At 32.7% G+C, this 26,279-nt stretch overlaps 1 protein-coding gene and 1 long non-coding RNA gene across 2 annotated transcripts; both read left to right on the top strand.

Moving 5' to 3' along the window:
• The first annotated feature begins 11,799 nt into the window (after positions 1 to 11,799).
• On the top strand, positions 11,800 to 12,730 carry LOC120081796. Its single transcript, XM_039036964.1, has 2 exons — positions 11,800 to 12,203; positions 12,349 to 12,730. The coding sequence occupies exons 1-2, from the start codon at positions 11,907 to 11,909 to the stop codon at positions 12,394 to 12,396; spliced, it is 345 nt and encodes a 114-aa protein (XP_038892892.1). The 5' UTR covers positions 11,800 to 11,906; the 3' UTR covers positions 12,397 to 12,730.
• A 9,614-nt stretch (positions 12,731 to 22,344) lies between these two features.
• On the top strand, positions 22,345 to 25,185 carry LOC120082044. Its single transcript, XR_005483030.1, has 2 exons — positions 22,345 to 23,373; positions 24,530 to 25,185. It is a non-coding gene; the product is annotated as an uncharacterized LOC120082044 (long non-coding RNA).
• Positions 25,186 to 26,279: the final 1,094 nt, after the last annotated feature.

Raw genomic sequence — 26,279 nt, 5'->3', positions numbered from 1 at the left:
AGTGCCCTCCGCCGATTCCATTCGACTGTCAGAACTTGGACCTGGTATTCGCAATTTCTCTTTTGCTTTCAGTTACAAATTACAATACATGGTTTTTATTTTTTAAGTTCAAATTTGTGATTCCAGTTTAAGTGTCATTGCGTTTTTCAGTTTCTATGTTATTTATAAGTATTCTTTAAAAGACACAAAAAGAAAAACTTTTGATTATGACTTTCTAATTTTGAAAACTAATACTTTCATTCACCAAAATTACTTTTCACGGTTTCAAATATTAAGTTAGGTCAAACCATTCAATTTTGGGATACATTTCATTTTCAGTTATATTTTTTGCATTATCAAAAGTTTGATTTTTACCTTAAATGGTTAGATATTATATTAATTTTAACTTCACCTACCAGTTTAATCTTTTAGATAAATGGATAATTTAAAATGGTGTCGGTGCAAATTGTTTTGGGATGTTTTGGGTTTTAGCCCATGTAATATTGTTTCCTCTCTAATATTCATTTCTACTTGTTGGACCTTCTTCATATTTCAAGCTCATAAGTGAGGAGGAATATTAGATATAATATTATATTTACTTCCACTCATCCGTTTAAGCCCCCTCTTCATATTTCAAGCCCGCAATATTCTATTTTTGAACTTTTCAATTAAAATGAAGATATAAAATATTATGTGATGGTTACTTGTAAAATAATGATGCACAGAATGAAAGTGACAAATTTTAATTGTACTTCTACACTTCAAATTGGGTTTCATTTTTGTTCTTATCATATTTCTTTTGTTATTATATTTAAAATATCTTTTTAACTCTTGTATTTTGAAATCGTATTAGAATAAGACTTTAATTAGATCCTTTTCTTTAAAATAAAGATGGAAATGTAACTTGAGTATGAGTGGTAAATAAAATTGAGGAGTCTTAGCTAGTCATAGTTGAAATGACATCATATAAGTTGAGAGATGTAGAGATTGAAGCAAAATGTTGGTTTCCTCCTCTCATAATATAGGAAAAAAGATGTTGCTAATAAAACAATATTTTAGAAGATAAATATATCATAGAAGATGACAGAAATTCGAAAACTCTAACTCACAATGAATTGATTAACATGAAGGTTAAAATATGAATGAAGAAGGAAAAATAAATGGGGAGGACAAAGAAAGAAACCAAACTATCTAATTTAGGGGTCATTATTTCCCAATAAAGATCCTACTTTTAAGGAAGAAAACCATTGAAAACAATGTTCCTTTAATGGTCAATTGTTTTAATCGTTTTTCCCTACCTTCTAGACACCCAACCAACACATTCTATCTGTTTCACTCTTCTATGAATCATCTCTCATAAATTTATTATTTCTCACGAGACTTTCTATGTTGACCCCTCTATATTTCTTTTTCTTTTTAATTTCTTTCTCAATGTTTGGCTTTTCACATAAACTAGGAAAAGTCTTGATTTTTACAAGTTCGTGACTTCGTGTGTTTAGCTTCCCCACCACTAACAATTAAGGGCTAAAATTCAACCTCCTTGAACAATAAAAGCATAATTGAAACCAAATTAAATTTTACGAATATAATTGAAACTTACTTAAAATTACGCAAGTATAATTGAAATATATCAATTTTGTTCGAGTACTACTATTTTACAAGTCATTTAGTATTGTTACGTCACGTTTTTGTCTTCATTCCAATGAAAAAGTTGGCAAAGAGTGTAATTGTGTATGGAATGGAAACAAATTTAAAATTAATAATACAAAACTATAGGATGTAGGAAGTTCGATATCTGGAGAGTTCTGTGTTTGGATATGCAGAGTTGTTATACCTAAGTTGATATATTTGTATTTGGGTGTACAGAGTTGTTATGTGTGCTATCTGGTTTAGCTTTTGTACTCTATAATAATTTGTCTGTATGAACACTATTTTTTTTTTAAATCTTATAATCCAATTATTGTATTCATCCTATTTGGAATAAGACATTGATTGTATTTTTTTTTATTCTTTCCAATCCCAAGATATGGTATACAGTCCAATTTTATATAAAATAATTAAAAATGATTACATTGATAATTTATATTAAAATAATTAAAAATGATTATATTAATTATTGAAATTTATTAAGTCTAAGTAATATATTTTTATTTATTAATTAATTAAGCTATATTTTTATTGTTCAATCTTGTAAAAATAAAAATCTCACACTTTTGCAAGGTAACTTAGGTAACTCCAATATTAAGAAGCATGTAAACATAAAAAATAAATGAAAACAATGCAAATATTTCATAAAAAAATTTAAAAATTAATAACACAAAAAAATGTCAAACAGTCTGTGTAATATATCTATTGTATAAGTAACACACTAAAATTAATAACACCAAAAAATACAACTGAAATGGAATATAAGGGAATCCAAAAAAAAAAAAAAAAGTAACACACCAGCCTCAAACTAGTTGAATATTTCATATTAGTTTGGGCTACATAACAAAACAATAAAAAAGAAGTTAGAAAAAATCTAGAAAATACTTATAATGTAGGTAGAGAACTGGTTCGAATAGAGAATACCTATGCTACTTCTATGAAGTACGATATAGATGGAGTTCATGGGTTGCCGGATCAAAACACAATGAGGCACCCTACCACCCACCAAACAACAAAAAGTTAGAAACTTAATAATATGAAAATAGTAGAACCAAACATTAGAAAAGTAGAGAATGAGAAACTGAAGTTAAACAACTAACCGAATTGACAAAATAAATCTTGGACAGTGGATGCTCTCAGCAAATAGAGAAGGACCAATGTGGTTATATAGGAAAAGTGAGAGGAAGGGGGTGGTTGTTGAATATTAATAACAGCCCCAATAAATATTAAAAAAAAAAATGTGACCAGCCTCAAAATATTAAGTTTACATCATGAATGAACTCAAATCCAATTAATAAATTGGTTGAGTCATTAATGAAGTGGTTGAATGGGTAGTGAAAATACGCAAGTGGAATAAAATCAGAAAACAATCAGAACAGTTATTACTAAAGTTGGTGGGTATTTTAATAAATGAGATGACTAATAATGCATAATATTGAAAACGTGCAAAATACGCGAGTATGATCGAGTATGATCGAGCATGATCGAGTATGATCAACCATGATCAAGTATGAATGATCGAGCATGATCGAGTATAACGGTTGCGTATGATCGAGTATGTTCAAGTATGATCGAGTATGTTCATGTTGAGGTTGATGCCCTAAATCTCTTAGGGTTCTATAGTTTGTAAACATTGTATGAACAAACTCTTTATGTGATTAATAATATATGATATTTTATTCACTTTGTCTATAAAATATGTAATATTTTAGTTGCATTAATCACAAATCAATAAACTAACATTTAAGGTTATCTTTGTAACTTAAAGATGTATGTGGTGACATACGGGTGGATCATGTTTAAATGATAACCTAAATGGTATGTAGTAGATGAATAAGGTTAGATACCTTATCCTGGTGACACTACGAGTATGACCCGCTTTGTAGGTGTTACAATTGTTGTAAAGTGTTACAAATGATCTGATCTTAATTATTCAAGTATTAGACATGCGAGCGGGGATATTCTATACAAAGGAGTTTGTATAAAATCGAACCATGAAATGTTTAGTCTCATAATATAATGTTGTTCATAATAAAGACTTATATTTCACCAGGATGACCATAGTTAACATGACTCGAATTCTGAGTGAATTATGAACTCCTGCATATGAGGGCGGTCCTTTGATTTATATGGGTGAGAGTGGTCAGATCACCGACTTAACAAGCCTACCATCTTGGGGATTCGTTTGATTGGGGAGCTAGGAACACAGCTACACAAAATGGAATTCACTCATTCCCTGAAGCATGGGTAAGTAGATAAATTGCTCCCTTAAGGGCTGATTCCGTGTTCTGAACAATGTGGCGCCACACCATCTCTTGACTTGACAAGGGTTTAGTCATAGTAGGACTATGATCTATTGTTCATTAGAGAGATCAGTGGTACTTAAGAAGTTAGATGTAACTATAGAGGCAAAACGGTAATTTGACCCAGCTGTACTTATGAGCAATTTGTGAAGGGTCATCATATTGTTGATTGGTTATATCCAATGGATACAGAAATATATCTGTAGTGTAAAAAGTACAACTATCGGTCTTTAGTAGAATGCCCAACACTTAATGGATAGTGAATAGTGTAATTAAAATGTTTAATTAATTATTCATGTATCGTTGGAGCTTCAAGCTACATGTCCATGAAGTCCCCTTGATAGCTCAAAAGGATTTAGTTGAGAATCAGTTTTTGGATTAATTTGAATTGTTCAAATTAATAGAAGGATTTAATTATATATGATATAATTAAATTATTTCAATTATATATGATATAATTAAATTATTTCAATTATATATGATATAATTGTCATAATGTATTTGATACATTATAGTTTAATGGGAGGAAATAAATATTTGAATGAGATTCAAATATATTTTCTATGAATGTGATTCATAGTTGTTAAGTTTAATATAAATAAGATTTATATTAAATGTCATTTAAAAGAAAAAAGAAACTATAGTTTATATTGTATGTGATACAATATTAAAACTATAGGTTATATATGATATTTTATATAACATATAATTTAATATAAAAATAATATGATATGTTAATTATCATATTTATTTATATTATATTATTATTATTAGTTAAATAATATTTTCTATCTTTTCTCTCCAACCACTTTAGTGGGTGGTTATGGTTTTTATGGTAAAAAGGAGAATAAAAGAAAAACAATTTTTATTCTTTTTCAAAATTGCAATTTGTTAAACGATTGAGAGAGTTTTACAGAAGTGTTCTGTGTTCATGAGAGAATTCTCAATCCACCTCCTCCACCCAAACTTTCCCTCAAACCAAAATAGTCAGAGTCCACCACTCATGGGTTCTCACCCCGAGAATACTAAGAACTCCTTTGTGGTTGTGTCCGGGTTTTGGTTCAAGAAAATCTTAAAGAAGGTCTTCAAGAAGTTGCTGATTCTGTTCGAGGGAGGATTCATGAAGAAAAAGGTTCTTCAAAGGTAATGTATCTTGAACCCGGTTCTTCAAAGGTAATGTATCTTGAACCCTTTTCTTGTAATAACATATTGTAATTTAACTTTAAATGCATATTTGTTGTATGTTTATTGTAAACTTAGTTTTTTATAATTAATGGATTTGGACGATCCGCTTCTACTCAAGGTTTTCCTCATACGAGTTCCTTCAGTTCAAGCATGATCGAGTATGATCAAGCATGATTGAGTATGAACGATCGAGTATGATCGAGTATGTTCAAACACTGAGATGATATACGATACACGAAAGGAAAATGACGGTGAGATACGAAACACGTTCTGAAAATGGGCCCACAAACAATTAAAATCGGTGAGATAAGATAATAGGTCTCCAAACACTAAGATGATCACTACAAGAAATCTAACTTCTCCCGATGTCACATTTCGTCGGAAAAGTGTGAAAAAAGTGTTGGGAGAGCCCCGACGAATAAAAGGTCTTCGGGAGTTTGGTCGGGAGAAACCCCGTCGTTTTAAAATGCATCGGGAGATCTTAAAATCCCGACGGTTGTCCTATGCGTCCGGAGTTCCAAAACTCCCGATAGTTTTATTTAATGCGTCGGAAGATACAAGAACTCTCGATGTAGTAATATATGCGTGGGGAGTTCATTCTTTAGTTGAAAATTATTTTTAATTTATCGTTTGTAATTTTTTAAAATGTGGTCTGAAAACCTATAAAACATAGTAAACCAAATAAAGATTCACATAATTAAAAAACGAAAATGAAGTCGATATTATAACAAGTAAATAAGAAATTACAATATCCAAACGAAGTCGATACTAGAAGTTCATAAACATTCATATCACAAATACATAAAAGAAATAAAATCAAAACAACGTCTAGAACACGTCTCGAACACAGCATCTTCAACAATCTGTCCCAGTTCATCTCTGAAACAGCACTATACAAATAAAACAAAAACATTCAAATATTATATCGATAAATATCCATAACACGTTAAAACTTCAATACGGTTGGTAGTGAAACTCTACCTACCCCCATGACAAACATGTAACCTCCCGAATATAAAAAAACACACAAAATGAGTAAACAATAACCAACACACATAAAACTCAAACTTTGTCCCCAAAATTGTTTAAACCAATTCAATCCCCCCCCCCCCAGCACACACATTAAACTTACGTAACATCATAAATACACAAAGAACTCCGAGTTCAAGGACAAACGGATGTAACGAACTTTACCCACCCCCCACGACAAACATGGAACCTCCAAACAAAAAACACACAAAACGAGTAAACAATGACCAACACACATAAAAACTCAAACTTTGTCCCCAAAATGGTTTATCCAATCTTAACTCCCCCCCACAACACATTAAACTTCATAACATTCATAAATACACAAGAACTCCGAGTTCAAGGGACAAACGGGTGAACTGAAAACTTATACCCACCCCCCACGCAAACATGGTAACCTCTTGAACATAAAAAAACACACAAAATGAGAAACAATGACCAACACACATAAAACTCAAACTTTGTCCCCAAAATGAGTTTAACCAAATCTTCAACCATCCCCTCCCCTACCTACAACACATTAAACTTCGTAAACATTCATAAATACACAAGAACTCTAAGTTCAAGGACAAAAGTGGTGTGTAATGAAACTCTACCCACCCCCCACGACAAACATGGAACCTCCCGAAACATAAAAAATACACAAAACAAGTAGACAATGACCAACACACATAAAAACTCAAACTTTGTCCTCAAAATGGTTTAACCCAATCTCAACCCCCCCCCCCCCCCCAACACATTAAATTTCGTAAACATTCATAAATATACAAGAACTCCGAGTTCAAGGACAAGATGGGTGTTAATGAAACTCTATCCACCCCCACGACAAACATGGAACCTCCCAAACATAAAAAACACACAAAATGAGTAAACAATGACCAACACACATAAAACTCAAACTTTGTTCCCAAAATGGTTTAACCCAATCTCAATCCCCCTCTCCCCCACCACAACACATTAAACTTCGTAAATATTCATAAATACACAAGAACTCCGAGTTCAAGGACGAGATGGGTGTAATGAAACTCTACCCACCCCCCACGACAAACATGGAACCTCCCGAATATAAAAACACACACAAAACAAGTAAACAATGACCACCCAATCTCAACCCCCCCTCCCCTCCCCCACCACAACACATTAAACTTCGTAAACATTCATAAATACACAAGAACTCCGAGTTCAAGGACAAGATGGGTGTAATGAAACTCTATCCACCCCCACGAGCTAGAAACGCTACTTTTAACAATTCCAGCAACATGTCAAACGATTTGTTACTCTAGCCGTTGAGAACTTTGATATGCATCAACTTTACTAAAAAGTTCAAGGACGAAAATTTCGAACAACCAAGGTATACTTCATTACGTGCTTCGGTCATTAAATCCTCGAATAAGTTCGTGGTATTTCTTTCTTGACCATTTAAGGACATTTCATTCTCAATCCTTCCTTCATTTGCATTTTCATTTTCAATTGGAACTTGTAAATCGTTTATAAGATTCAACAATATGAACTTGTCAATTCATTTTCATTTTCGTTTTCCCAAATTGAATTCATTCAATTCTTGCATGGACATCTTATTCGTCCGGAATCATTAATATGAAACTTTGCTATATCTAAGAACTGTAATACTCCTTCTCTATACTCCACTGATAACTTATTCCTTAGTTTAATCCATTCTTTATTCATCCTTAAAAATAAATATTATCTGACCAACTTGTAATCCAAAACAAACCTGGATTAGAGGACAAAGTACAAAGTATTTATTAAGCATTGAGTTCCATAATTTTCATTTTTTAAGGCAAAATATACACATAGGTCCCTAAACCGTTTAAATTGTCTAACAACTTTCAAATGTTTTATTTAGTACGTCTCCAAACTTTCAATTTTGTGTCTAATATAAGTCTTTCATCTATTCAACATCTTCTAAAATTTACAAGCCTATTGGACATAAAATTTAAAGTCAATTTTCTATTAGACACATTTAGTTTTATATCTAGTAGATTCTTTAAACTTTTTTAAAATATTAAATGTGTTATGGACTTATTAAGTACCAAATTGGAGGTTTAAAGATTTATTTTATATTTTTTTTATATTTATAGATTTATTAGACACAAACTAAGCATAAAAAGGTTCATATACTAAAAATAGCACATAACATCTATGTACTAATTTTCTTTCTCCAAAGCTTGAAATGTTAAATTATGCATGCTTATGCTCCAAATAACTAACATCATATCATTTTTTAGACATAAAGATAGTGTTATAATCAACTTGAAACTTAAAAGAATGTAATAATGTTTATCTCTAACGAATTATGACATGTTCGTTATAAATTACTCTATAGAATTTCAGAGAATTGTAAAACAAATATATGATACAAAATTAACGAGATCTTAACAAAAGCAACATGCACCGATATTGGATGATAAATATGTGCATTAGTTAAAATTTAAAATTTGTATCAAAGTTGATATCATTGAAATCTAGTGAAATTGACACAATCTTTAACATTGTCTTTTTTTATTGTGGGTCAATTAATTGTAATATTTATCAAAGTTGAGGTATAAATTGATTAAATTGAAAGTCTCAAATAGAAATGGATACACACATTTGAATGGGCATGATTTATACAAAAGGATGTGAAATAATGATTTAAATAAATATACAAGATAAAATAAAATGAGAAGATTACCAACGGCGGCGGTGGCTGAACGAGACGAGGAGACGACGGCGGCAGCGGGCACTTGATTGCAGCTGCTAACCGAAGGGAGGAGCAGCGGCGGTGGAAAAAGAGGGGAAAATGGGAGAGGGAGGGAGAGGAATGGGGGGAGAGCGAACGACGGCGAGGAAAGAGGGGAAAAATGGGAAAGGGAGGGAGAGGAGAGAGGCGGCAGCGGCGACGGTTAAAAGATGGGAAAGTGAGAGAGGGAGGGAGAATAGTGGGGAAGAATGGGGAAAATGGGAGAAGAAGCAGCGGTGAAGGGAAAATGGGAGAAGAAGAGGCGGAAAAAAGGGGAAAGATGAGGAAGAAAAGGGGCGGCGCGGGTTAGGGTTTTAGGAAAGAAAGAGGGAAAAGAAAATGGGGAAGATGGGGAAGAAGGGGTTTGGTTCCGGACGCTGCCCGACGAGCGTCGGGAGTTCCAAGGGAATTCCCTATGGCTAACAAAAGGCAAACTCCTGACGGCTATTTTTAATCGTCGGGAGAACTCATTTTTCTTATAGTGGATATATCATCTCATGTTGAGCTCCCAAACAGCCTCAAAAAGTTTTATCTAGGACCTTTGATAACTTGTAGAAATACAAGTTATTATTCTCTCAAAGTTGGAACTATTAGGATTATTAGTGTTGTAAACGCAGTCTTGTTAAAGGAAAATGCATGAAATTTTGTACATGTGATAAATTCATACAAAAGTATCCTTTAAGAAAAAACTGTTTAACTAATGTTCTTTGATGCAGGAATTAGAAAAATCTACTAAGTGTCGCTGATAAGGCCAATGCGAGGGATATGCATCCAAACTATTTGATGCATGGAAGATACATCTCCTTCAACTCCTTCACCAAGTTGGCTAAAACAAGCATTAAAAACAAGCCAAAGAAGACAAGAGATTGAACTCTATGACTTGACTTCTTCCTCTATCTTTGCATTCTCATTGACCATTCCCTTAATTGAACTAAGAGTATTTGTATTAAATTTATATCTTTAATTCAATCTCATTTTGTACCATTCTCCATACCTCCATCTGTTTATTTTCTAAGCGTTATTTGTGTTTGTGAACTTTATGGCTTGATGAATACATAAAGTTTATGCTTGAATCTACCTAATTGGTTTATTGAAGTGAAAAAGCAGTTGATTCTAGCTAGTGTGTGAAGTAATTTTAGAGATAAAATTGTTAATGTCTTTTGTATGTTCTTTGTAACTAATGCATGCACCCTAGAGATAGGATTAAGTGTGGCTATCGCATCGAGAAATGTTAAACATAAATTAAAGAACATATTTGCAACACATCACATATACACTTAGATTTAGCAGACATCCATACCATCTCCATATTCATTGTCATTATGCTCATATAGGCTTGCTATTCCCGCTAGGAAATCAAAGCGTCTCCATATTTATTTAGGCTATATGTATAGAAAGTCCTACTTTAATTTAACATTTTCATTTTTTTTCAATTTAATTAGGCTATTTTCATTTTTGTATAAAATAGTAGCTCATTAGGCTACAATTGAATTTAAGACTAAAATCCTAGTTTATTTCAATTTGAAGTTAGAATGTTATGGTAAAAAAATGATCATTTTGAAATTAGTTAAAATGGCAAAAGTTTATGAAATTATATAAAATCTAGTAAAATCAGAATAACAATTTATTGAAACAATAAATTAAATAAAATTATAAATTTAGGCACATCTCTATTTCAATTTTTTTAAAAAAAAAATCTTCTAAATTGTTTAGTATATTTTATACTTAACTATATTAAAATAATTAAAATGACAAGTTTAAACTAATCTAAAATCTAACAACGGATTAGATATAAGAAAATATTTCACAAACTCAAGATTTATAAGTCAGCACTTTATCCCCGTGCTTCATAAGTATGCACTCCAAACACAAATTTTTTAAACGTAGAGTTCAAAAACATAAACTCCAAATACAATTTTTAAAAAAATTCAGGCTACTTAAACTTAAACCTCTAAATTTAACCTCCAGACTTGATATTTTCAAGTTTAAGATGGTAAACATGCACACAAAATGCGTGTAAGAGTGGCAAAACCAAATGTTGTTTGAGCAGTAAGCAAAAGAGATCGTACAATGTCAATGTGGAGAACCACTGATTTCCCTCTTCACTTCACTCACCAAAACTTAAGCCTTCCAATTGATAGTACCAAACCAAAACCCATCATATATCAAATTCAGTAGAGAGAGAGAGAGAGAGAGATTCCTCCTCCAATAACTAACCAAAGACCCACAAGTAATCACTGAGCTAAAGTCAAAATCTCCAAACAGCCAGAAGATTTCAGGCTGCCACTGTGATCACTTGTTTCTACTCCTTTTTTAAAACTATCCTTTGATCATCCCAATAAATGAATTTCTCTCACATCATCTATTAATTACAATTTACCTATTTTAGGGGAACCTCCCCTAATTTTCTCCCCTCTTCTTCTTATGGTCCAAACAAGACCTGGAATCTCTGATCTCACAGTAACCCTCTGATTCCTTTGATCAATTCTTCATAAATGCATTAATGGGTCAATCATTCATTACCTACTCTTTTCAATCTGACACAATTCAATTCCAATCCCTCCCAATAAAGGTAGGGCCAACAAATTCCCTTTTCCAAATTACAATTACCCCCTTCTTTCATTCTAATCTCACTATTCTCCTTCCTTTGCCCTTCCACACCCAACAAACACAAAGGGTCTCTCTCAAAATAAAGTTAACCCAACAACTCTATTATTATTAATTATGTAAAACATTACTCAGAATGATTGTTAATAATAGACACTGGCCCCAAATGAAGCTGCCCAATTTCACCATCATGCTTGTCACGTCTTCTCCTCTATCATTGTTATGCACAGCCACATACGTCCATTTCAATATTCCTTACCCATCACATTTATAAACCTCTGAAAAAGAACACCACCTTTGTCTTCTTCAAACACTCGTCCCCCTTTTTAATTTTTATTTTTTTTTTTTTTATAAAAACATTATCTTATCTCTCTCTTCTTTTCTTTCAAATTCAATTGGGTTCCAAATTTCCATCAATGTCCATCCCCCAACTGCCATTTTCACCTTCTAATTTCATTGCCACTTCCAATAATAATACTCCCAAGGTTCAGAGGGTATCCAAATCCACTTCAGACAGATTGCTTCAGAAATTCTTCGATGCCACTGAATTTGGATTCGATTACGAAACAAGTGGCCTTTGGTCTCCCCCTCTTCAACGCAGTGTTTATTTGAGCTCTTCGGGTCAAGTTTTCAATCAAACGGATTTGCATACCAAACTTCAGACGGTGTTGAATTCTCGTAGAAGAAGACATAAAAGTTGTTTCAAATTCAGAGTAAGCTGCTGCCTCTGCCTACCCTCTTTTTTCTCTTTTAATTTCTTTCTCTCTTTCGCTTTACATTTGGTACTTTGGTTTCAGATAATCTCTTCATATATTGCTTTCTGTTTAGAATTAGATGTGTGCAGTTTATATGTTGTAGGTGTTTTGGTGCTCTGTGAGGCCCAAAGCTGCAATCTGTCATCTTTAGTGCTATGCTTCCATTTTTGCTTAATGGGGATCGATGATAATGGAGTTTCAAAGTCCCAGCGTAGAAAACAAAAGCAGAGGGGGGCCCTCTAGAAGAAAAAAGATCCATCCCATACAGTTCCTATTTTGTACAAGTTCAATAGTTGATATAACTGATTGATTGTTGCTGATCCAAAGTTCAAAACATGAATCTCTTTGACCTGTTCACTAACACCCATCAACTCTTTCTTTTTCCCCTTATGAATATGACATTATTACAATGAAGAAGTTTACTGTTGAGTTATGTTTATAATGGGGGTTTGAATTATAACTTCGTTGGGTGAAATTACATGGAATCCAATGCCACATTTTAAGGAAGACAATATAAAATCAAAACTTGTGGGAAAGTGGAAAAAAACAAAGAGGGCATAAGAGGGTGAATTTAGATTAACGTAGATCCGCCTCAAATTTGGAGCCACTGATAGCCGGGGCACTGTGATGTGGTATCAGGTATCATGTCATGTGGGAAAGGCCTTATAAACAAAGCCCTATAATTGGAGTCTTCAGAAATTATATTGAGTAATACTTACATATTAGCTGTAATGTTGCTTCTTCTTCTTTTTTTTTTTTTTTTTTTTGTCTTGCGGCCCAATAACATTGGACTATGCTTTCGATTGTAGTTGGGGGTAAAATGCAACGCTATAGTCCAGCTAACAATCAAGTATTAATGTTTAAAATATTGATGTCATTAGAGACATTGATGTCTCAATTTTACAAAAATGCCAACGAAAATATCGATGAAATGTGATGTCGATAGATGTTTTTTGGAAAAGTTATAAAAACAAACTTTAAATTAATAAATATTTATATGCGTTTTAAACAAGTTAAAATATTTATTATTTATATTATATTTACATTGCACACCATTTCAATTCTCTAATTTCTCACCTTAATTTTAGCCAGGACTCTGAAGACTCTGTTTTTTGCCTTTTCAATTAAGCTTTTCTACCACTTAACCCAAAATTACCTATTTCAACTGCTAAGAATAGTAATAATAAAAACAACACTTCCCTGTCTGGATAACATGGACTTCATTTAGGGGGAAAAAATCCCCCTTTTTTCTCTCCCTCTCTGCCTTTCCATGTCTCCAAGGAAGTTGCTACTGCAGAGAAAATGTTATTCTAACAAAAATATTAGTGGGTGAGCACATGAAAATAAATTATTGGGTATGTCAGCTTATATTATGCACTTCCATTAGATGCAAACTTGTAATAGAACAATTTGTTTTAAGGACAAGTTAATTATAATTTAGCGAACAATCTAAATTAAATCAAATACGACCCTAACTCAATTAGTTAAGACTATTGCTAGTTATGGGCCTACTTGATGATATCTCTTGTAACATGTCTTTAATGAATTAAAAATAATTTACCGTAGGAAAAATTCAAGAAAAATGTTTTATGGGCCTACTTGATGTGCAATGGGCACAGTCAGTCGTTAGATGGACCTAATTGCGGCCCAGAAGAATTCACAGCCCATTACAATGGATCTAATGTTTTTCTTAGAAAATTGTGATATATTACTACTAATTAATACGGTAATGGAAAATACTCACTACAACAATAAATACACGGTAAATAAAAATATCTATAGTATCTTGCAAAAATTCCTAATAGAATTTTGGAAAAAGACAGTGAACGAATTTATATCCATTTATACTTTGGTATATCTGCTTATTTATAATCAAACCATTCAATTTGAAAATGGTTTTTTTTTTTAAGAATATTTTATCTAAATTTATTCATTTTGCAAATTACGGTTTAAATATAGCTCTCTCTCCTCTTGCCCTTTTTTCTTTGCCTTGAAAATTTGGCATATGTATGTACTAGGTACTTGAAGACCAAGAGGAGGGTTTTTTTTAGGTAAGGCCCCTTTTTAAGGCCAAAGTGAAATTTAGCACAAGTTTCAAAATTGGTCAAAAAATAGCATTTTGCTTACATTAGTCACGTGCAAAATTACTAGTTTGTCCTCAGACCGTGCGCGAGACCCTAGCGCTCAAACAAATTCTCGTTTCTTCCTCACGCTTCTCACTCCTTCCTGTGTTCAGATACAATTGTAACTTTTTTCTTCGATTTTTTCCTTTCTTCATATTCTTCCTCTCGTTTCTCACTCTTACCTCTCGCTTCCCGCTCCTTGTTGGGCTTGATGAACTTGATGAACTTGAAACAAATGTTATTGGGCTTAGTTGAAAGCCTGGCCCGAAATGAAAACCAAAACCACTGATGAAATTTGAACTTGAACAAAACCGTGTGCTAAAAGCACAATCCACGTGAAGATAAATCTTCACCCTACACTTTGATGGACAAGATTTACTTCAAGCACTCAAGTAATTCAGACACTTCAATGACTAACCCTATTCTTTTCTTTCTTGCAGAAGAAAAACGAGAGAGAAGAGAGGGAAAACCAGAGGGAAATGCTGCTGGAATTCGTCTAGACGATGAAGGTGAGATTCGTCTAGACGATTGAGGTATTGTCGTGATTCGTCTAGACGATGAAGTTATTGCCAAGGTTCGTCTAGACGATGAAGGTGCTGCCGAGTATTTTATCTAAACGATGAGGGTGCTGAGGTAAACGATAGAAGATTAAGAAGATAAAGGAAGAATAACACCAATAATTTTACGTGGTTCGGCCAAAAAGACGCCTACATCCACGGAGAAGCTGATGATTTCTTGATCGAGAATTACAACAAGAAATTACAAGATAAGTAGTTAGCTATCTTGATCTCTCAATTTTTTTTCTTTTACTCTCTCTCTCTTCTACAAGTGATTTACAGATGTATATAAAGACAACTTGTATAATTAATTTCTAACAATCTTGAAGTTGTTTTTCATAACTTGTAATAACACTCCCTTTTCTTGTTCCTTATCAAACACAATTATGATTTTTTCTTTGATTTTTGTCCTTTGTTTAGATTTTTCCTCTTGCTTTTCCTCGAGTTTTTCTCATTTTGGCCTTTTGCTTCTCGCTATAGCTTCTCACTCCTTTCATTAGTTCCACATCAGACACAACTACAATTTTTTCTTCAAGAAAAAAAAACTGAAGAAAAAATAAGGAAGAAAAAAAATTGAAGAACGAAGAAGAAGAAGAAGAATATAGAAAAAAATGGAAGAATAAGAAGATGATGACAACGCAAAAAACACAAAAAAATAAAAATAAAAATAAAAAGACAATGATAATACAAAAAAAACATTAAAAAAAATCAAAGAAGAAACGAAAAAACACTACAAGAAATCTGGACTTTGATGTCAGTTGGGAAAACTAAAAACGGATGTACAATGTTGGCTTCTTTATAAAAAAAAAAAAGTGAATCTTTAATGGCGTTTTAAATTGACATTATAGGTAAACCGACATTAAATATTCGTATTTTTTTTTGGAAGGGGGAGAGGAATTAATTAATTAATTAATTATTGAAAGGATTAGGGTTAGAAAGAAAAGAAATTAAATTTATTTCTTCCTCACACGTACAAACCCACACCACACAACCTTCTTCTTCTTTGTTTTCCATAGCCTCACGTCCAGCCGCTCAACTTTTGCCCTCCAACCACATTCTGTTGAATTTTATGCCCTAAAACTCGTAAATAGTAAATATTATTAATTGACTGTCATCAATAAAGAGTTATAGATGTTAATTCAATAAATATTATTGTTTGTGTTGTTTGTCTATTTTGTCTTAATAACCCTAAATCCAATAATTGACCTTCATCAATAAAGAGTTATAGATGTTAATTCAATAAATATTATTGTTTGTGTTGTTTGTCTATTTTGTCTTAATAATCCTAAATTCAATAAACTAACATCCAAGGTTGCCTTAGGAGTCTTGAACTATATGTGGAGACATACAAGGATCAATGTTCAAAATACAGTCTGAAGGGTCTATATGTTAAAGTTAGAAAATATGCAACAGAAGAAAAATGAATCATTAAGCATTCTAATTCATTAATTTTGGTTTTGAATTAAGCATGCTCCATAAACTATGAAGAGGGTTTCAAGTCATACCTTTGAAGAAACACTTTAATCTTGAATCTCAGCTGCAATCTTCTTTAATTCAGCTTGTGAACCACCACAAGACTTTCCCAACTATCTTCTAGGTGCCTTAGATTGAGTTGTGAGACTCAAAATAAGTTTTAATTGAGGAAACAAGGAGGAGAGGTCACTGGATCACCATGGTTGAAGCCTTCTTCAACCTCAAGGTTTCTCGAGAAATTTCAGTCAAAATCATATCCGATTCTCAGCCCAATCTTCTTGATTTATTGCATGACTATCGTGCAAACACCATTGTTGTATGTATTGCAGCTCATGCTTGGAAGATTGACTGAAAATCATGGTGGAACCATGAATAAGCTACTTGAATAGAAAGTGGAAAAATCCCACTTTTTGGGATTTTCTATTTTCTATTCTTTTTCAAATTTGGTTTTTCTAATTGATTTCTAAAATCAATTTTTATTTTAAAAAATAAAATCTTTATTAATTTTATAAAATCAATTCAATAATTAATTTTTCTAATAAAATCAATATTATTAATTAACTAAACAATTTAATTAACTCTAATTAATTCAATATCAATATTAAACTAATTTAATACTAATTCCACCATCATGAATCCCTACTCACGAATTTAATATTTAAATCATATTTAAATGTTATCAGTTCTCCAATTTCGTTTAATTGTGTAATTATATCACATATAATTACTAACTCCCTTAATTCGAATTTGAACGTTTCAAATTAACTTATCACATTACTCTAAGGCTAATCTGTTTTTGAGCTAGTAGGGGACCTTGTGGACCTACAGATCATGGGCTTCAACGTTCCAAGATTAATTGGCTAAACTCTTTACACCAAATTAACTCTCATTTGTTATCTACTGGATCATTCCACTAAAGCCTAAAGTTGCACTCTCCTCACTATAGATATATTATGTACATTCGATATAATCATGATTAGTAAGTTAACCCTTCACAAGTTGTTCGTAATAACGGTTGGGTCAAAAGGTTGTTTTACCCCTGAGATTACCTCTTGTTCCTTAAGTCCCACTGATCCTCTAATGAATAATAAGTTTGTGATTCGATCATCAAACCAAGTCCCTCTCAGGCCAATGAGAGGGTGGGCCTCTTGTTTAATACCTAGAGTCAGCACTTAAGGGAATAATCTCTCTACTATCCTTGAAAATGGGTAGGAGTGAATTCCATCTTGCACTCTATATCCCGAGTTATCTACCCGGTCTTACCCCTGAAATGGGAGGCTTGTTGAGTCGATGCTGTTGAGTTAACCCTCACCTATGCAAATCTAAGGATAATCCCGAATAAACAGGAGTTCATAGTTAGCTCAGGATTAAGGTCAAGTTACCTAGGTCATCGCATCGAAATAGTTAGTCTTAAGCAGTAAACAACGTTATAAAGTAAGAGTGACTTATTTCGTGGTCTGATCTTGTACAAACTCATTATACAGGACGCCCTCACTTCTCATGTCATTACATGTACAAATCAGGATCACTTCATTTGTAGCACTTTACAACTCCTTGTAACAACTACAAATGGGCCAATGAGAGGGTGGGGCCCCTTGTTCAAGACCCGGAGTTAACACTTAAGGGCACAACCTCTCTACTATCCTTGAAAGTGGGTAAAAGTGAGTTCCATTTTGCACCCTATGTCCCTAGCTATTTTCTTTTTTAAATCTTATACTCTAATTATTGTATCCATCCTATTTGGAATAAGACACTGATTGTATTTTTTTTTCAATCTCAAGATATGGTATACAGATCAATTTTATATTATTCATTCCAAACTTCTCATCATTTAAAGCCAAATGGTTTTACAAAATAGTGTTAATTTAGATCGAACATGAAATTCATTAAATTCATTCTACTGATTAAAAAAAATTAGACTGGATATAAAATTCATTAAATTCATTCCCCTAAAATTTTTTTACATAATTTGATGGCCTTATACATGACCATTTTACAACTTGCTTAGAAAAATTTGCATCTATATCTAAGGGTTACATGCCACGGGCCATTTGTATATGTCACAAAAAACCAACAAATGTATGATACCTATGGAATAAGAAACTAGAGGAAGTTACAAAAAATAATAATAAACCAACTTGCAAACACCGAGAACGTAATTAGTTAGACTTGCCCAACAAACGCATGCAATACCTTTTCCTTAGTTGTGGTGGAATGGCTAGAAAATCGTCTATTCACTGAATATCATTCACCAACAGATTTATGATAGTCAACTAATCGTCCTCCTCTAAACCCTCAACTTGGTAGATCTGTTCGATGACTTCCTGATGCCTCTTGAGCTCCAATTCATATTTCTCTTTCTGCCATTGTATAAGTTTCTTCATTTTACTTTCCTGCACATCCATTGTTGTGCGTACAATGTCAAGCATTTCAGATTGGAAGGGAGTTCTCTTGTGTTTCGTTCCTCTCGTATCGTTACTTAATCCGGTACGCCTACTGATGGGTGTATCTGGGAAAACCTCATCCATCCCATCAACGATTGGTATGTTCATTTCAGATATACTTTCTTGTTGCTCATTAACCTGTGATCCCAATCGAATATGCTCTAAATGTTCATCTGTTATAGATGCTTGATCGAACGGGGTGTCATTGCCTTCACCAGTGGCCCTATCTTTCCCAAATACGATTGAAAGCTCATCATAGTGGTGGAATGATTTGTGTCTCAAACCCTTCGCGTTGGGATGAGACTACAAACAGGAACGTATGTTATGTTAGAACATAATATTATATTAGAAATAGTTCACCATTGTAAGATAATAATACTATAATGTGTTCTCTTACCCAAACCCATACATCGAAAACCTCTTTCTCTACTTCCACACATTTGAACTCATCGTTCCAACCAAATCCACTGCATGCATTACTCATCATCTCAGCGATTGCACAATATTGTTGCTTTAAAAATCTAACTTTGCACTCTATTGTTGACAACCTGATGGAACAACTAGGAATTTTTTCCGTAAGTAGAACATCGACAACCTGTTTCTACCAAAAGTGACTCCACCAATCGTGTATCTTCAACCTTTGTCCAAATATGTTTTGTCATTTTCTCACGTTCTGCAATTTAGCTACATACATACGTATAACTTAAAAAATTAAATTGGGCACAGTTTGATAAACAAAGTTTGAGTACGAATAACGTAGAACATGTTTCATCATTCACATGAACCAATTAACACAACATAAATTAAGATGATTCAATACAGTAGATTGTTTAAACCGAAAGATAACATAGTCTAAAGTAGGAGGAAGTTATTCATAGTAAAGCTAATTGAACAAGAAACTTTGTGCTCATGATACTTGTTCCCATTCATCGAACATTTGCATCGCTAACTCATCTTTGAAACTAGTCCATTCATCGAATGTTTCAATAAATTGTATATTTTCATCGTCGAGCTCGTTAGATGTAGAATCTTCATCATTCGTTGTTTCGGACATTGTAGTCTTGCCTATCAGGTTGTGCAATAGGCAACATACCATTATTGTTCTACATTGGATCTTAACTGGGTAGTAGGACTTCCCACGTAATATCGCCCAATGACCTTTGAGTATGCCTAATGCTCTTTCTATGCAGTTTCTAGCGGATGAATGTTTCATGTTGAAAAATTTCCGTGGATTAGCCGGTACATTTCCAGCACACGCCATTTTGAAAGATGATATCGCTCTCCCCTATATGGTGCCAAGAATCCCTCGGCATTGGGATATGCTGCATCACATAGGTAATAATAACCTAGGCATGGTATATAGAAAATTAGTTGGCAAACTATTTGCTTTTGAATCCAGGCAATGGAATCACAAAAGTCTATACTCTTAGGAACCTTCAACCTGTGTGGTCGAGGAATTGCATTTATAAGCACTCTAGAATCGGTTGCAAACTCTTCCCACCCTGGCAGCACAAATATGAACTCACCAATTGGTGAACAAACAACAAGTACATTCGTGGCTATCTCACCTTTCCGGGTACGATAGCGGGGACGATCAGCTACACTTATATTGACCTTGATGTATATGCCATCCAATGCACCCAGACAATTCTGTATGGGATCAACATTGACAAAGGAATAAAGATTTCCTAGTTTCCTAAAAATCTAGAACCTAATACCTAAAACATTTACACCTACTGTCAGTGCAATCGCTCGTGATAGGCTTCGATTTTTTCAGCAGTAACTCATGAAATTGTAGTACTCCAATCAGAACAGACCTAAAATGCCTCGAAACAGTTTCACCAGACCTGCAAACTGTCGTCCAACTACTCGGTTCATAACGTCGTGCGCCAAAATGTGGAGAAAAATTGCCATCATCTCTTGGACGTCAACGCATTGAGTAGGTGTCAGACGACCGATCGTCCCAAGTATGTTACAGAGGATGACGAAAGTCCGTCTATCCATTTGCGTGCTCTCACGACAGCAGACATCCTTCTCATAAATAAGCCAAAAGAAGTTTAGTTGTCTAATTCGATGTCTAATGCAGAAGGGTTGACTCTCTATTCTAAGATGGTCATTTAGTAAGAAGGTCAATGTTAGGAATAGTGGTTGTTGGGACGTGGTGATGATTGAAAGGAGAGTAAAAACTCCTTCATTTTCCATATTTTGGGATAGAAATCTAAATCCCTGGGATACAAAAGGAAAAATAGTTTTATCAAGGATGGGTCTGAATTGAAATACATTACTACAACTTAGTTTAACCAGTAGATTGGTAAATTAATTTACATTTGAATTATATTAAAAATATATAATTTACATTTTTATGATTCTTTTCATAAGTTGGTCAAAGGTATGTGAAAGTTGTTGCATTAGCCATAGTTGGTCAAAAGTAAATATTAGTTTGAAAACTTTACTGAGAAGGAAACATTCCAAAGACGGTTTTTAATTCAATAATTTACATGGGGCAACTAAAATGAATAGTTACTTAATTAAAGACATGATTATATTAATTAAACATTTCAAAGTTATATTAATTACTACAAATGAATAAATTAATTAAAGACATCATTATATGAATAGTTAATTAATTGAAGACATGATTATATTACAGATGATAGTTTAAAAAATGTTTCAATTTTTTTAATTAAACATGATTATATTAATTACTAAAATTGAATAAATTAATGAATAAATTGATTAGAATAGTGATAATTGAACATGATTTTTATATTGATAATTTATACTAAAATAATTAAAAATGATTGAATAATATAAAAATCATATTAAAGAGTATAAACAATTACTATATCAAAGATATGATTCAATTTAGATTAATAATAATAATAATTAATGTGATTTTAATGATTGGATAACTTCCATTAAAAAAAAAAAGCCATATCATTAATTTGAATTTATAAAATCAAATTATCCAAGGTCAATTTGGGTATTACATTTATGAGCAGAATCGAAAGTATCTAAAATTTAAAAATTAATAAACAGTCTATTACACCAAAATATACAGTGAGGCACACCAAAAAAATACAACTAAAATGGAATATAGAAGAATACAAAAAATAATAATAATAATAACACACCAACCGCAAACTAATTGAATGTTTCGTATTAGTTTGGGTTGCATAACAAAACAAAAAAAAATAGAAAAAATCTACAAATACTTAGAATGTAGGAAGAGAACTAGTTGGAATGAGAAGTACCTATGTAACTTTTATAAAGTAGTATTTGGATGGAGAGTCCACATGTTACCGGATCAAAACACAATGAGGCACCCTACCACCCACCAAAGAACCAAAAGTTAGGAAGTTAATAATATGAAAATAATAGAACCAAAGAATAGAAAGTAGAGTTGGCAACCAGGAAGAAGGGTAGTTGGAGATGGGTGGTTGTTGAACATTAATAACATCCCAACAAATATTTTTTTAAAAAAAAAATAATGTGACCGGCCTCAGAATTAAATTCACATCATGTAAATGAACTCAAATCCAATTAATAAGTTGGTTGAGTCATTAATGAAGTGGTTGAATGGGTAGTAAAAATATGCAAGTGGAATAAAATCAGCAAACAATCAAAACAGTCATTAATAAAATTAGCAAACAATCAGAACAATCATTAATAAAGTTTGTGGACAATTTAATAAATGAAGTAATTAATAATGCATTATATTGAAAACGTGCAAAAAAAAAATTTATAACTAGGACTAACACAATTCAAGATTCAATGGGGCATTAGGATTAGAACAACAAGATACATAAGTAAATTAACCATGGCTGAAAAATCAAATACATAAAACAACAGAGAATGAAGGTATGAAAATGAAAATTTGAAGGGAAAGACAGAAAAGAAGACACAACATTAAAAACGAAACAAATCACATAATAAAAAATACACATAACAGAGGATCAATGATCAAATACACAGTACATGAAATACATAAAATACACAGAACGTGTTTAGAAAATGAAATACACATAACATGTTTAGAAAAATTAATCATGGCATGAAAATCAAATACACAAAACAGAGGATCGAGACATGAAATTGAAAATTTCAGGAGAAACAAAATAAAGACACATCATTGCCCGATTTAGGGTTTAGAAAACGAACCTGAAGTGGACAATGCTCTCCCCCAACAAACTACAATTCCTTCAACCATTGGGCCGAATATTTCAAATTGGAGGAAAACAGCCCTCCAAATTTCCATTAGTGTTTGCAAACCATTGAGTTGGATATTTCAAATTGGTGATATATAAAAACGGACCCCCAAATATTGAGATGATATAAGATCTCACTAAATTTAAAATTCATATTGCCCCAAACACAACCTTAATTTTTTGGGATGTTAGAGTATTTTTGTTTGATTGTAACTGATTTCTGAAGGAACTCAACTAGTCGATTAAGCCATGGCTTCAACAACGTCAACTGTAGAATCAAGTGATCTTGATGTTTCTCAATTCAGTCATACGCCTTTCGACTGGTAATCAATCGAACACCCTTTTAGTTTATTTTCTCCCATTGCCTTGACAATCCTTCCTGTGAAATTTCTTTATTCTTAAACATGGTTCTTTTTTTTGTAATCTTCATGAGGTTCGTTTAACGATAAGCCGCAAAAATTTCTCATATCCCAAATGACCCAAATATGTAATGAAGAAGAGGATACTAAAATTTCTTGCCAATTTACCTTTTGATACCCTTTTTGTAGTGTAATCCTATGGAACTTTGGATGAAATTACTTTAGTTGGGAGCAGACTTACAATATTTGAATTGCACTGGAATTGTACAGGATATATTTTTCAAATATGAAGTTTCATACTTGTGATACAACCTTGAATTGTACCGCATAGCCCATTTTGAAGTATTTTATGTTTTCAATTTTGCGGGGAGAATGTTTATTTTCTATGCAAGAAATTATGTACAAACTGAATAGCTGATGCAGGGGGAGCTGATCTTTTGTTGTTTTCATTTGTAATGAGAAGAAGCAGGCACGTATATTGTTGTTTTTCTGGTAATTTGACCATTTCTGAGGATTAATAACTTTTGCTAAATGACTCTGTGCCATTCTTGTTACTATTCAAAGTGTCATTTTTTGCCATTGGTAGCCTTAGGTTCAATAATGATGTCATGATTCTAGAGAAATTTTATCCATGCTTTTTGTTAGAAAAAAATAGAAAAACTATTTAGAATGATAGAAGATGGTGAAATACATTTGGCACATCATAATTTTTCTTGTTTCCTGTTGGAGATCCCTTTCTAATTTTGAAGTTACACAATCTCTTAAATAGCTGCCACTTTGGAAGGGATATTTTACCTTTTGGCCTGGGGTTTCTGAAAGACTTCTCTTGTTTCTCTTTCCATTTCCTTCTGGCCATGAAATTTTCTTTTTGTTTCTTATCTCAAAGAACATATTTGCTCTGCAAACAAGATTAATTGGAAGCCTCTTCCAATCGAAGGTTTCTTCAGAATCTTTGCAGAGAAGTTCTTCTGAAATCTGCCACGATGGTGCTCTCACTTATTCCTCTCTCTCAAACTATAAGAATGGAAAATGGAATTGGGCTTTTTTTTCTTTTTCTTTTTTTGAGGTTTGGATTATGATTCTGGTTGTATTTTGAGATTATCTGTTTTATGTTTTGTAGGTGGTTGGGGTAATTCATTTGGTTATTTCTCTTGAAATTATTCTTGCGACTAATAAGCATTGGAATGGGGCTTTTGTAGCTGCTGCAGTTAAGTTTCCAAGTGCATTGTTTGGGATATTTTGTATTTTTTTCTATCTTATTGGTTCTTGATTCTACTGTCCTTGCTCCTACTATTGGCGGTATGAACTTCTTTAAAACGACTCTCTTGTTTATTCAGAGGTGGCTTCCTTTGTTTTATGTTTCATTCTTGGTTATTTTGCCTTTGTCTGTGAAGGACATCCTTGCGACATCTGGGATCAAAAAAATTTTCATAATAGGTACATAATTTTGTCATGATATATTGCATCTTAGGTGTGAGAATTTGATTAAACAAATATTAAACGTGTCTTACATATCCTGTGAGAGTGGTTTGGTTATTTCTATTTACTTCGTTTTAGGTTGTGTTGAAATATGTTAAATTAGCCCTAAGGGCATTTTTGTCTTTTTACTATATTTGCTAAATTAGGGTTTCACATTATTCTATTTATATCTAAGGTTGGGTCTATTGTAAAGTAGATATAAAAATAAAAAGTTCTTTTCTACCGTGGTTTTTCTTCCCTGAATTAGGGTTTTCCACGTAAACTCCTTGTGTTGTCTTCTTTCCCTATTTCAATAGTTTGTTTGATAATCATTCAAATTTTAGTCTTTGGTTGCCACATAAATATATGTCAACTCAATTCATCAAGCCGATATGTCTTGTGAGAACTATATTGATATGTTTTCCTTATGATAGAGAGTTCTTGAGTACTACAAGGATGAAACCACTCAGAGTCGAGTTATGGAGGAAATTCTAGGATTTGTTAGCATGTTGGTTCAAGAACAATATGGAAATTATGTTGTTTAGGTTCATGCTTCTAGACAAACTCTTTTGAAAGCAATGATAATTCACTCTATGCTATCTTTACTTTTTAGTTATATGGATAATGTGCTAGTTAAAACTTTTTGATTTCATCTTTTGGAGTGCTTGCTCGAGGTGCAAAAAGACTAAAATATTCTGAATGTTTCTAAATTTTGAAATAAGAAATCCTACTGCCAAGACATTCTTAAGGGAAATATAAGTAAACTGCAATTATTTTTGTCTATTGGAAGTTGTTCTACTAATATGTGAATTCCATCATGATGATTTTGGTATTGACTTGTTGTTCTCGTTGCTTTCTTATGTTTACAAGAGTCTCACTAAGATTTCAAAGTAAGTCCCATCTCCTTTTATCTTATCAGAGTTTAAACCAATGTGGAGTTTCCATTTCTTTTGCTTGATTGAAAAACCATTCTAAGTTTTTTGCTACAATACTCTTAAATCTATGTCTAAGCTTCAGTGTTGATGGTTTGCTTACTTGCATATACTTTCTCCTATTTTTGAATTTGTGATGTGGTCGATAGTTGAAGTTATAAATTATTTTATCTTTTGTCATAGAATATTTCTGAGTGCACTTGCCTCCTAATGGAAATTTATTTACATTTTCTAAGTTTTATGTTGTTGGTTAATCTAAAACCATCATCTCCTTTTGTTCTATAGTTTTTTTCCCCTTGTCTGGAAGCTTCTGAACTTGAGCCACTTTCTGCTATCAAAATTTGAACGCATTTATCTTATTATTCTAATTTCTTGTCTGCTTCAAACTCATGTTACAGATCTGGGAGCATATTTTGCCCTTTTTTCCAATTTGTTATTATTCTAATTTCTTGTCTGATTGTTTAAACTTCTCAAATCCTT

Source organism: Benincasa hispida, chromosome 7 (assembly GCF_009727055.1).
Source record: "Benincasa hispida cultivar B227 chromosome 7, ASM972705v1, whole genome shotgun sequence".
NCBI lineage: Eukaryota > Viridiplantae > Streptophyta > Magnoliopsida > Cucurbitales > Cucurbitaceae > Benincasa > Benincasa hispida.
This window is presented reverse-complemented; position numbering and strand designations above follow the sequence as displayed.